This window comes from Canis aureus, chromosome 23, assembly GCF_053574225.1.
Source record: "Canis aureus isolate CA01 chromosome 23, VMU_Caureus_v.1.0, whole genome shotgun sequence".
Classification (NCBI taxonomy): Eukaryota; Metazoa; Chordata; class Mammalia; order Carnivora; family Canidae; genus Canis; species Canis aureus.
The window spans coordinates 22,994,271-23,005,695 of NC_135633.1; the positions used below are offsets into that span (position 1 = coordinate 22,994,271).

An 11,425-nucleotide genomic window follows, 5' to 3' on the forward strand; every position below is an offset into this window, starting at 1 on the left:
CTCTAATGGGACCTAAGTCAGGAAGCTGAAAGTCTGTGGGATTCTTTTTTTTCATCTGTGGGAATAAGAATGATATTATGTCAAGGATTATTGTTCAAGTCTTTTCAACAGGCTATTGTGAAGATTTAATGAGTTTAAATTTTGGGAGTACTAGACATATATTAAGCACTTATCAAATGGTAACTATTTTTTTCAAGATATGTTTTAATATTTCCATGTAATGAGTCAGAGTGCAATTTTAAGCTGGTTTATACACCTCGCTGTCGTTCCACAGAGAAGAACATATTGGAGAAGAAATTCTGATCCTACATCAACCAGTGGTGCTCTTCAATTCTCAGTCTGCCCTGTGGTTTTTATTCAAGGTACTAGGTCCTGAATATGCTGCATGAGATGGCCCCTTTCTCTTACAACCACACCAATACCCAGGATATGTGGTATGTCCTGATTGGAATCCCAGGGCTGGAAGATTCTCACCCCTGGATCTCCATCCCTATCTGTTCGATGTACGTGTTGGCTGTCATAGGCAACAGCTTCTTGATCTTCCTGATTGTGACTGAGCGCAGTCTCCACGAGCCCATGTATTTTTTCCTTTCCATGCTGGCCTCGGCAGATGTGCTGCTCTCCACAGCCACGGCCCCCAAGATGCTGGCCATCTTCTGGTTCCAGTCCATGGATATATCCTTCGGTAGCTGTGTATCTCAGATGTTCTTCATACATTTCATCTTTGCGACAGAATCTGCTATTCTCCTGGCCATGGCATTTGACCGCTATGTGGCCATCTGTCACCCCCTGAGATACACCACCATCTTAACCTCCTCAGCCACTGGGAAGATTGGCATAGCAGCTGTGGTCAGGAGCTTTTTCATCTGCCTTCCATTCATCTTCCTGGTTTACCGACTTAGGTACTGTGGGAGAAACATCATTCCCCACTCCTACTGTGAGCACATGGGCATTGCCAGATTGGCATGTGACAGTATCAAGGTCAACATCATCTACGGCCTGACTGTGGCCCTACTGTCTACAGGACTGGATATTGTGTTCATCATTATGTCGTACACCATGATCCTTTGCACAGTGTTTCAGATACCTTCCTGGGCTGCCAGATTCAAGGCCCTCAACACATGTGCTTCCCACATCTGTGTCATCCTTATGTTCTATGCCCCAGCATTCTTTTCATTTTTTGCCCATCGTTTTGGGGGTAAAACCATCCCTCACCACATCCACATCCTGGTAGCCAATCTCTATGTGGTTGTTCCCCCTATGCTAAACCCCATCATTTATGGGGTGAAGACCAAACAGTTTCAAGACCGAGTGATGTCGCTTTTCTCTCCCATCAGCACATGTTGTTAAAATGGAGATTAATGCTAAATGCTGCATATCTCTGAATCAAACACATGCACCCTCACATATACACACACACACACACATAATATTTGAATGAGGAATTAGAATGATTGAAATCCATAAAGAATCCTCAACACACTTAAAAGGACAGTAAATGCCAAAGATACCAATGCATAAATCACTTAAAGTCTTTGGAATACTAATGATATTCTCAATTCTAGACATGTTATCATCTTGCATTGTACTTAATTCTTTTTTTTTTTGTACCTATTTGTTAAGGAAGTGTAAGATAAGTCTGAAAAGAAAGGAATATATTTTAGGATTCAGTCCAGATGGAACTTTCTTGGGTATAGCTGGGAGGTGAGAATAGTGAGTGCTGAGCTTTTGCACGGACATTTAAAATTCTGCTGAAATATAAAACTATCCCACTGCAATCAGTAAACACTTGCCTAGTAGCATGAAGCTACTTAACTAAACTTATTTTTATCAGCACCTTTTTCTTTAATTAAATTGTTAGTTTTAAAGTGAGATATTTTTGTATCCCTGATACACTCTACTGTATGGAATAGGTACAGAATATAGGTCTATTGTATGAACGCTTAATAGTGAATTAAAACAAATAATGACTTCATCTTACATAAAATGTCTCTAATAACACGAAATATAAATTTTTATAAGCTTGTCTCCAAACTGTACCTTAATTTCTTTATTTAAGAAAATACTTCTATAGTATCTCCTTCTCAAGGCTTAACATGCTATGAGAATGTAAAATCGGAACTTATCTACATTTGATGTCAGCAAAAAGTGAACTTGGAGGTATTGCTTTGAACAATTGCAACCTTTCCAGGGTTAATCTTTTTTCTTTGTCTTCTATTAAGTATATATCATGTATGTGTGGATATACACATTAATGTATATATGATGTAATATATGCGAATGAATGTGAAATGAAAGTCTTTTTCTTTGATCCTTGGAATCCTGAATAATTACCGTGGCTTGCAATAAATGATATATTCACTTGAATTTCAACAAATCTATTTTAGCAGTTAAAAAAAAAGTTTGATATTAAAAATCCTTGTTTGCTTGTCCACACTAACTGTATAAAATTATCTGTTGTGTAACTTTTGATTCTTGCCTGGTAAAATGGAATCATTTGAGTACCTTCTTTATTGGCTTGATAATTAATCGAAATATGTCATAGGATATATTTGATATTTTATAAATATAAATTTTATTTTGATGATGTCGGTAATTTTTATGATCAGAGACACTAAAGAACCCAGCAAACTGAAACTAGCTCTAGTAACAATAGTTCATGGAAAAATGGTGGGAATGGGTCATAGTCATAGATATGGGAGTCACATAAACTGTGACAAAAGTTGCAGCACATAACTAGGAACTCTTTGACTCATATGGGTCAAAAAATGTTCTGTTTTCTTCTAGTCATTTATAATTTTAGATATTTCATTTAGATTTATAATCCATTTCAAGTCAATTGTTGCATAGGAAAATGGTTGTTTTTCTTTTTCTTTTTTGGATAATGATACCCAGTTGTTTCAGCAATATTTGTATAGAGGACTATTCTTTCTCTGTTGAACAACTTTGATATTGTTTTTGAGAATCAATTGACCTCATATGTAGACATTAATTTCTTGACTCTGTATTCCATATATCAGTGACTTTAGCAATATGAGTCTCTTAATGACCGTAGCATTCTTAAAATACAAAGTGGCGGGAAATTGGTGTAATTTATTGTATTCTGCTAAAAACCTGGATTGTCAGATTAGTGTATGATACATAGTGAATACATATCAATATTTTTGAGGAAATTTTTGGGTGATAATCCTTTAAAGATGATTCATTAGCCTACTACCCTCCTAAAAAAAAAAGCCAATATTCAGAAAAAAGGAAAACAAATAGGTTTTGATCTATGTGTGAAGACATTTCCAGGGATTACAATAAAGTAGAAAAAGGTTGTTAGCCAAAATAAAATGGTCAGGACCATTTTTCACACTATTTGTTTTTTATTTTTTAATTTAAATTCAATTAGCCAACATATAATACATCATTAGTTTCAGATGTAGTGTTCAATAATTTATAATTTTGTATAACATCCAGTGCTCAGAGCATCATGTACCATCCTTAATGTCCATCACCCATTTATCCCATCACCCCACCTTCCCTCCAGCAATTCTGTTTCTTTCCTATAATTAAGAGTCTCTCATAATTTTCCTCTCTCTGATGACTTCCCTTTTAGTTTTCCCTCCCTTGCTCTATTATCCTCTATGCTGTTTTTTATAATCTACATATGAGTGAAACCATATGATAATTCTCTGCTTAATTATTTTGCTCAGCATAATACCCTTCAGTTCCATCAATATTGATGTAAATGTTAAGTATTCATCTTTTCTGATGGCTGAGTAATATTCCATTGTTAATATATATCACATAATCTTTGATCTGAAGAATTATCTTTCAAAGTATGTTCTACATCAACTGAAATTTGGATATGACTCGCTGATACTATATATCTGGAGCAGAATCAGGATATGTGCTGAAAATATTGTAAGAGTTGACATAATAACACTGATACTTAAGTTATTTTGAGAAGCTGCAATTGCCAATTACCAACAATAATGGATACTTTGAGGGTGAAAGGAACTTAGGATAGAATATTGGAAGGCACCAAATTTAAATAAAATCAGTAGAAGAGAAGAAGAGGAGGGAAACAAAGTGATGCACCAGCCTAAATTGTTCTTTAGTGATTCAAGAATGGGCTCATGATTAGCTAACATGTGCCAGTCTGACCTCTGTTTCAATTTCATTCCACATGAATCAGTATCACTGTATCTGTCTCCTTCACAAGTGTGCCCTTTTATCTTTATCTCATATTCTCCCTGAAATCCGCTGTGAATGCCTTCCTCGATCCTACTGAAAGTATTCGTCCCAAATTTGCCAGTATCTCAACATACCTCTTAAAGTTAGCAACATACAAAAAGTCTAGACTCCAGGTGAACCAAGTACTTCTTACAGTTAGCAGCATACAAGAAGGTCTAGACTCCAGGTGAGTCATGTCAAGGAGAGAAATAACAGGTGTGTAAGTATTTCTTGTAATTCATCACTTGTTATAATGATAAAAGGTATATGAATTCTTCCTCCCATATTTCTAAAGATTTGAAAGCATATATTATATATTCTTTATACTTGCATCAAGAGCAGACGGCATGATTCCTTCACACCTATGAGACATAAAACATCTGCATTCTGAGAGAAGAGTGGCAGAAAAGAGGAACTATAAAAGAGAAATGGAGAAAAAAGTCACCAAGTGGCCAACGACATGCTCAAAGTTCAGTATGGTAGGGTTTAGAAATGTACCATATAACTTGTCATGTGGGAATATTATTAAATTTACAGAAATAGTTTCAACATAATAAAAATCAGAGGAATGAGAATGCAGGACGATGAGAGTAAATGTGTGATAAAGAGCTATTGTGGATACAGATTTTTCTTTCCAGAAGTGCTTCAATGATAAAGGGTCATAAGGATATTTATAGAATTCATTGGCATAGTAACATACCCATATCTAAGTGTTCTTTAGATGTCTTTCCAAGTGAGAACAGCAGAAAAGGAACTGAACTCATAAAAGTATAACTCGTGTGCATTAATTTCTCTGCATTTACTCTGTGAGGAAAGAGAAAAGAGAAGAACAATGAGATTCTGCAAGGTATAGAAATGATTTCAGAGATATTAGCTGTGAATGGACCCCGAAGTGACTTATTCTGAGCTGCTGGGCCTCCGGGCCTGGGCTAGTGGCAAGGAAATCTCTCAGTCCATGTTCAAACTTCCTTTTTCTCCACATTCACTATGAACGTGTTAATTGGTAGCCAGGAGCTTTCTTCTGTACTTTGAGCTCAATAAATTTGTTGCTGCCTCAGCATAAATGAGACCGATCCTGCTGTCAGTTTTGTTGGAGGATGAATTCAGCAACATGATCTCAGGCAGACTTACAGAATAGAGTCAAATCTGTTTTAAAGGGGGAGAAGAAAGGCAAGAAAATTGTCCCACAGATGTCCATGTCCATATATTGGATATGGCCCCAGCAGCAAATAGATCAGAGTTCATGACATTGACAAGGGCTGTTACTGAGGGTGTAACAGGAGGCACTGCCCAGCACAAGATACTGGGGAATGAGACCAGAATCTCGAGAGAAAGACAGGTGGAGGAGAGAAAAGCAAGGAGGGATGACGGTCATCAGGTGTCTGGTAAGAACAGAACTGGTTCCCAATAACAAAGGGTAAGAATGTCTCACTATCTCTAAGTTTACCTCACAATGCTTCACTAGTGGATTTCCCTTCCCACCTGTCCTTAACTCACATCCTCTCCCACCTGCCTTCTCACCATCTGTACCTGTCAGGTAATGCTCACATGGCAGTTCCTTTCTCTTGACTAAGTCAGACAATGTGGTTGTTACTAAAGGATTCCTATTCTGTCTATAAGGAAGAGAAAAATCAACCCTATGAGAAACAATCTGTGACCTATGGATGTGTAGAATAAGACACTGGAGAGCAAAGCTGTGGAAATTAAGGAATTAGCTGACTTACTAGTCTATCCTAAATACATGTTAGCTGATGCAGCCTTTCTTCATAAATGATCCCTCTGATTTAAGTCCTTTCCTTGAGTTGTAGCTGCATAAATCACAGCTGTTCTTGATCTACTGGCATATTTGGTGACATTGGTTATGTGGTTTGTTGATCATGAGCTTGCTGACATCAGGCAACACTGTTGGAGAGTTCAGGAAAAATGACATACCTGAACCATGTATTTTATAGGAAATGCTTTTCTATTGTATAACTTGAGAATTTCATGATTTTAGATATGCAGTTTTTAAAATCAATGATCTTTATCAGAGAAGAACTCTCATTTGAGGACTAAGAGCCCAAGAGTTTAGAAAATCCAGTCATCAGTGAATTGTGGTGATGAAATTATCTTTAGTTGCTCTACAGCCCTCTCCTAAATCACTTCTGGTGTGCCGAGGTCTGCCATCTTTCCTCCCTTTGTAGGACTTCTAACCATCTCTACCTGTCAGGTAATGCTCACATGGCAGCTCCTTTCCAGCTTCTAGATCGGGCTCCCTTTTAAGGAACCTGTCTTTTTATCCCTTTATTTTCTCATTCTTTATTTCTATTTTCTATTCATTTTTGATGCTTCACCTCCAAAATGATTGAAGTATTCAAATGAGAATCAATGAGACTAAATTTACCAATATTTTGCTAATGGTACCTCTAAACACTTTAAACCCTAGAAACTAAGCCTAGAAAAAGTATTAAAACAGATTATTTGCTTGGAGGTTATTTAGGCCTTAAAGTGCAATCAAACGAGACAAATCCTAATAGAACTTTCTCAGATACCCACATGACCACAATTAAACAAATGTACCATGTATTATAACTTTTTATCATGGTTCTAAATTATGGTAATCACTTTTCAATATTTATGCTATGATGAGAATATTATTTATATGCATCTTATGTAATGTTATAAGCAAACACATAGTAAGAATAAATACACAAGTAACATAATAAAGAGAACATTTATAAAATTAATAACAGTAATCATTCCTATAACCTGAGTTTTAAGTCTATACTGGGTTACTGGTGAAAAAGTTGCCACCAATACTAACATGTTGAGAACTCCTGAAAGCCCAGTTTTTGGACTAGTGTCATAGAAGGTTCTTATCTCTTCAGCCATGCTGGAACTCCAAAGGGCTGGGCCTCACAAAAACCCAGTTTAAAGCAAACTTGCTTTATGCATCCTTGAAGATGGGGGAAAATGGGCTTCTTCTGCCCCCTACTGGTGTCCAGATGTGACACTGAGAGGGACTACCTGGCAAAGAGTGAATCTTTCAATTTATTGAACAAAGCAGGTTGTGCGCGGGCGTCATTAAATAATGATACAAAAAAAAAAAAAAAGCAAAAACCTGGACTATTCTGGCAAACAGTCATACTTTTTATTCAATTTAATGAAAAAGACTCTGACTTGTACATCCAACACTCCACCTCCATGCCTTTAGGGTAAGTAAGGAATATTCATCTTTACCCTACCCAACCTGGAAAAGGCAGCGAGTGATTAATAGTGATTAATTCATTAAAAGTGATTCATTTGCAAAGAACAGAAAAAAAGACAGCATGCTTGAATATGTAGGTCAGTTTGAACTGGAGGGTGTAAGAAAAGACTCCTGTGAGAAAATGATCTGTTTACTTTGATCACAGATATGCTTTCCAAATCCACATTCCAGACAAAGTGCACAGAGCAAATGCCGGGATCCCATCACCACCCTGGGCTCCAATTCACTGCTGCATTAATTCACTGCAATATTATTTATTTCATGCCAGGCATTGCTCTGGTTGCTAGGAATTCAGAAACAAGTATTATGCACACTGACTGAGAGAGGGAAAAACATAGCATGATGTTTTGAGAAATATGTTCTTTTTTCCCCTCCTTTTTGATACAAATGGAGCATATTTTGCATCTGAAATATCTGACCACTTTCCTTAGAAATTTTCATTTATTCATCTCACCAGCACTATCTTCTCTGATTCCCATCCTATCTCAAAATAGAATTTAGAAAAATCCTACAATTGCACTTTTATGCTGAAAGACCGTTCATCTGAGGCGACACTACTAAGCTTTGTGGCTAGGCTGAAGAAGCCTGAATGAGAGCATAGATTTCAATTCCATGTGTGCCTATATTCAGAGGATGTTTGAATCTTTTGTCGGTCAGGCTGTGAATGACGGGAATCATATCTGGATTCTGAGCATTGTTGTTTGAGGTCAGCAGGAATGCCCAAGGCAGCATCTGTTTTATGCATCACATAAACCTTCGAGAGGATGACAACGTTTGGTAACATGTGACCAAAAAGAATCGAATGTGTACTTTAAGATATGACAGTTTAGATTTCATGGTATTTTTTTGCAATGTGTTTGCATTTAACTTGTTTTATACCTCTGTAATTGAACAGTTCAAAATCATAGATTAATTCAAATAAGACAGTAATAATTGGATAAATGCCCCATCTATGCTACACCTCACTTTGCCTTTCAATGAGCAAAAACCAGACATAGCTCCTATTCTTCTCATACTTCCAACAGATCTCCTAGAAAATCAGCAAAGGATAAGTGGCATAAACACAAAGCAGGGAATGATGAGACTCATTTATTGGAGAGGATGGGGGCACTTGTGGTGGGGCTACAAAAATCCCTCTGAGGAAGCTACATTGAACTTCTCCACCAAAGAAGAAAAAGTAATTGTTGACTATGTCACCTGGAGGGGAGAATCCTCAATGACGAAAGGAGGTTTTGTGCAAATACCTGGGGTAGATCATTCTACACAGAGAGAAGATCAAGAACAAAGACTCTGAGATAGGAAAACACTTAAGTGGTTTTAAGGAAGAATAGATTCCTGGATCTCATTCATTTGGGGAATATAAATAATAGTGAAAGGGAATATAAGGTAAGGAAGAAGAAATGTGTGGGAAATATCAGAAAGGGAGACAGAACATGGAAGACTCCTAACTCTGGGAAATGAACTAGGGGTGGTAGAAGGGGAGGAGGGCGGGGGGTGGGGATGAATGGATGACGGGCACTGAGGGGGGCACTTGACGGGATGAACACTGGGTGTTATTCTGTATGTTGGCAAATTGAACACGAATAAAAAATAAACTTATTATTAAAAAATAAAAAAGAAAGAATAGATTCCTGGGAGATAAGAAAAGAAAGCAACAGTGGCCTATCCTGTAGACAGAAAAGTGGGTAAGCCATGTCCTTTCATTTTTCCGACTAAGATAAAAATATTTTTGTTTTAAGAGCAATGAAAAGACATCAGTGATTTTGTTTTTTGTTGTTTTTGCCTTTTGTTGTTTCATTTTGTCTTAACATGGGCTTATGTGATGTAGTAGACATTTATCATTTATTTATTTATTTTATTAATTAATTATTTTTTTTAGCAGGGGGGAAAAGATGGTTTTAAAAAGCACTCAGTAGTGCCTGGGTGACTGAGTCGGTTAAGCATCCAACTTGATGTCAGCTCAAGTCATGATCAGGGTGATGGGACTAAACTAGGCTTTGGGTTCTGGGCTCAGCGTGGAGTCTGCTTGACCCTTTCCCCTTTTCTTCCCGCCTTCCCTACTTGTGCTTTCTCTGTAAAATGAGTAAAGGAAATGCAAAAATATAAAGAGGAAAGAAAGAAAGAAAGAAAGAAAGAAAGAAAGAAAGAAAGAAAGAAAGAAAGAAAGAGAAAGAAAAGAAAGAAAGAAAGAAAGAAAGAAAGAAAGAAAGAAAGAAAGAAAAAAGAAAGAAGAAAGAAAGGAAGAAAGAAGAAAGAAAGGAAGAAAGAGAAAGCAGTGTGGTATCCCTGGGGAGAGTATATTTTTAGGGGGCAAGTAGAAAAACAATAAAACTAACTGGTAAGTTATTGCCATACGTGAAGAACAGATGAGGATATTATGTACCAAGACAGTGGTAGCGTACAGTGTGTAGGTGAGAAGTGGGCAGGTCTGGGTACGTTTGAGGCAGGAAATGATAGAAAGAGATGAAGGATTTGATAGCCAGGAGAGGGAAGGAAAGACAAGAAACAAGAAAGACTCTTGGGAGTCTTCCTAAGTAATCCTGTAATTGCTGAACTGATTTTATGATACCAGGAGTAAATGGATTTATGAGGAAAATGATATCTTTTTGTCATAATTTGAATTTTTGGGTTAAAGATGAAGATATCAAATATGAGGCTGTATCCATCAGTCTGTGCTCACAGGGGAGGTGAGAACACTGAAGTGCAAATTTCAGCCTACCTTACGGAATAAAAATTAACACTATCCTCCCTCTCAGGGACATTACAATGCAGTATGTAACAGAGACCTTAGCCAGTTATGTAGGCTTATGAATATGACATTGTAAATTGAATAAATTATATAAAGATAAATGTATTTACCAACACAATAGATAAGTGAGGAAAATCTGTCTCAGGTAACGGATCCTTGAAAAGTGATGGTTGAGTTGCAGAGGAAAAATATAGTATTATTTTACAAATGGGAGGAAGATGTTGAGGAGAAGACGGAAAGAAAAGAACTCTGTGAAAAGAACACCTTAGGCAGAGAGAATATCTGGAGAAATATCTCATGAAAGAAGACAATTGTGCTTTTGAGAAGGAAAAGGACCTCAAGGGGAATACATTTTTCTCCAAAGGGTAAAGACTCCATTCATTCAAGGAAGGACAGAAAGAAAAATATTGGACTAGATTATTTCACATGGAGAGGGGCTCAGGGCAAGAAAGAACAGCACAGGGGACTCTAGAAGGGGTCTGACAGGGACAGAGGGTGCATTATGAAGAAAGGTAGCCTGAGGAGCTGCTTAGTGTGCTAGAATGACTAAATTGAGGAAGAGGAAGAGGAAGACAGAATCTGGAGCTAATTGAACATGTTGGAAGGATGAGATGAAACAGAAGCCAGAATTGATTTTGAAACACCTGCCTATATTCTAAAGCCTTCAGTCTTTTTATGATGACTCCCAGGGTCAGAATCCCAAGCAGGAAAACAATGTGGGGAAGAAGTCAATGAATGCCGTTGCCAGGAGGCTTTTTAAAATTCTGGAATTACCTCTGCCACATTGGCCTTATTTCTAGTCTTTTGAATGCTAGGATCTAAGGAAGAGAAAAAACCTGCTCATCCCTTCCATAAATTGATATTCAGTGAATATTGAACTTACTGATTGAATGAATAAATAAGTGGGTGAAGAACACTGGGCTGATGTCAGAAGCTGAAAGCTTTTAGCCCAAGTCTCTGAGTCACAAGGGCACAGTTAAGCTGAACATCTCAGAGCGAGAGCTCTCCTGGGAGATTCTTCTCCAAAGGCCTCATGCATAAATATTCCTCTCTTCTTGTCACTGCACAGAAAAAGTAATTGTTGGCTGTGTCATCTGGAGTGGAAAAAAACAAACAAACAGGGGTGTCTTTCCTAAGGATTATTTGGAGGAATTATTCATTTGGAGACAGCAGAAAATGGAGAGTTAGGGGTACACAGCAACTAGACT

The 11,425-nt window shown here is 37.3% G+C and overlaps 1 protein-coding gene across 1 annotated transcript; it reads left to right on the plus strand.

Moving 5' to 3' along the window:
* Nucleotides 1-378: 378 nt before the first annotated feature.
* On the plus strand, nucleotides 379-1,350 carry LOC144295386 (olfactory receptor 52Z1P-like). Its single transcript, XM_077867777.1, has one exon. The coding sequence runs from the start codon at nucleotides 379-381 to the stop codon at nucleotides 1,348-1,350; it is 972 nt and encodes a 323-aa protein (XP_077723903.1).
* Nucleotides 1,351-11,425: the final 10,075 nt, after the last annotated feature.

Excerpts from the sequence above, each read along its gene's own strand:
- LOC144295386 (XM_077867777.1), top strand. The coding sequence starts at position 379 with ATGCTGCATGAGATGGCCCCTTTCTCTTACAACCACACCAATACCCAG.